General features: G+C 35.0%; 1 protein-coding gene across 1 annotated transcript in view; it reads right to left on the bottom strand.

Annotated features, from left to right (window-relative positions):
- The window catches only part of LOC105512044 (putative protein FAM90A5P), a 13781-nt gene extending 12993 nt beyond the window's left edge, over positions 1-788 (bottom strand). Inside the window, 1 exon segment of the mRNA XM_011942299.1 lies at positions 709-788. Within this exon segment, the coding sequence (XP_011797689.1) occupies positions 709-788 (80 nt within the window).
- Positions 789-1444: the final 656 nt, after the last annotated feature.

The raw sequence follows: 1444 nt of genomic DNA, 5'->3' as shown, positions 1-1444 counted from the left end.
TTTCTTTGCTTTCACACAGTCTGTGTACCATATGATTTCTGTTAAAAAAAGATAGGCACATAATTATTGATTGATTTAATAATTTTCTACTTATTTATAAGTCTTGGACTTACACTGCTACTTTTACTATTTTTTTTTTTTTTTTTTTTTTTTTTCCGCCGTGACTGAACTATTTGATAGTAAATCGGTTACTACTGAAAACACAGCTACCACCTGCATGGCTTTGACCAAAATAGTAACATTCATATACACAATTTTGTAGTACTATTTTCAAGTAAGCTTTTTTCCAAACACTGACTGCTACACTGAAGTACGTTACATTTTGGGTGAAATTTTTCTAAAAAGAAATAAATTTCAAGTGACTCTTATTTGTTTTGATTGCTTGTTTTTAAGTTCATGACATGCTAAGATTCCTTCAGAGGACTTTATTTCCTCTTCTCAGTGCAAATTATCTTATATCTTTCCCAGGTTTTTCAAAGTGATCTTCAATATTCTGGTCTTTCCGTTTGTTTCCTAAAATGCAGACCCACAAAATTATCACGAATTATTACAAACTATAGAAACATGACTAGATTTAATGTTCATTGTACACAGTGCCCATGCCTGATTTCTTCACCAAATCATTCCCTTGCCACATTCCAAATCACAAATAGCACTGATGATATGGAAATACTTCTGTAATTAAGTGAAATGTGTTGTCATTCTCACCTACAGAAGCCAGGTTCCTGCAGGTTTCCTGCATCACTTCTATGCAGAGATTCTTCTGAGAAGAACCTAGCCAAGTCCATTCCTCCTGGGTAAAGTTCACAGCCACATACTCAAAAGTCATGGAGTCCTAGAACATTCCAAACATGTGGATAGAAGGATGGGTGAGACTGACAGCACTGGAAATTTATACTCAATTCATAAGCTGTTTACATGCTTCTAAAATTTCCAAGCATTTATTCTATGACTTGATTGTCAAAACTCTTACTCTGTTCACACATACTCCCTCCCACACAGCAGTACTAATGCTAGAATTGAACTATTCAAAAAGGCAACAGCAAAGTAGAAACACCTATCTCATTAGAGAATCCAGGGAGTAAGATGTGCTGCTAGGAGTTACCTTTTAACTTCACTTTTAACTCACTTTGTACATTTCTAGTATCTGCCATAATAAAGTCCTACCTGATGTTCATAAGTGAGTTAATATTATCAGTCCTGAGACTACTTATTCTTAAAAATGCCTGCTCGCAAAGTTCCATCTTTGTTTGTATTAGTAACTTACATTTTGAAAGGGATTCCACCAACCCAAGTAATAAGAATGATTCACTGCATCTAAATGGCTTATGCAATATATTTGACAAAACGTTTTCTGCTGAAGGTCTATTATTTTGTGTCACTGCAGTGGTGCTCAGGGAACCAGACACCAAAACACAGTCTGAACACTAAGTGTTCAATGAGT

Source organism: Colobus angolensis, unplaced genomic scaffold (assembly GCF_000951035.1).
Source record: "Colobus angolensis palliatus isolate OR3802 unplaced genomic scaffold, Cang.pa_1.0 Scaffold209, whole genome shotgun sequence".
NCBI lineage: Eukaryota > Metazoa > Chordata > Mammalia > Primates > Cercopithecidae > Colobus > Colobus angolensis.
The sequence above is the reverse complement of the archived record's forward strand: the minus strand, read 5'-3'. Positions and strand labels throughout refer to the sequence as shown.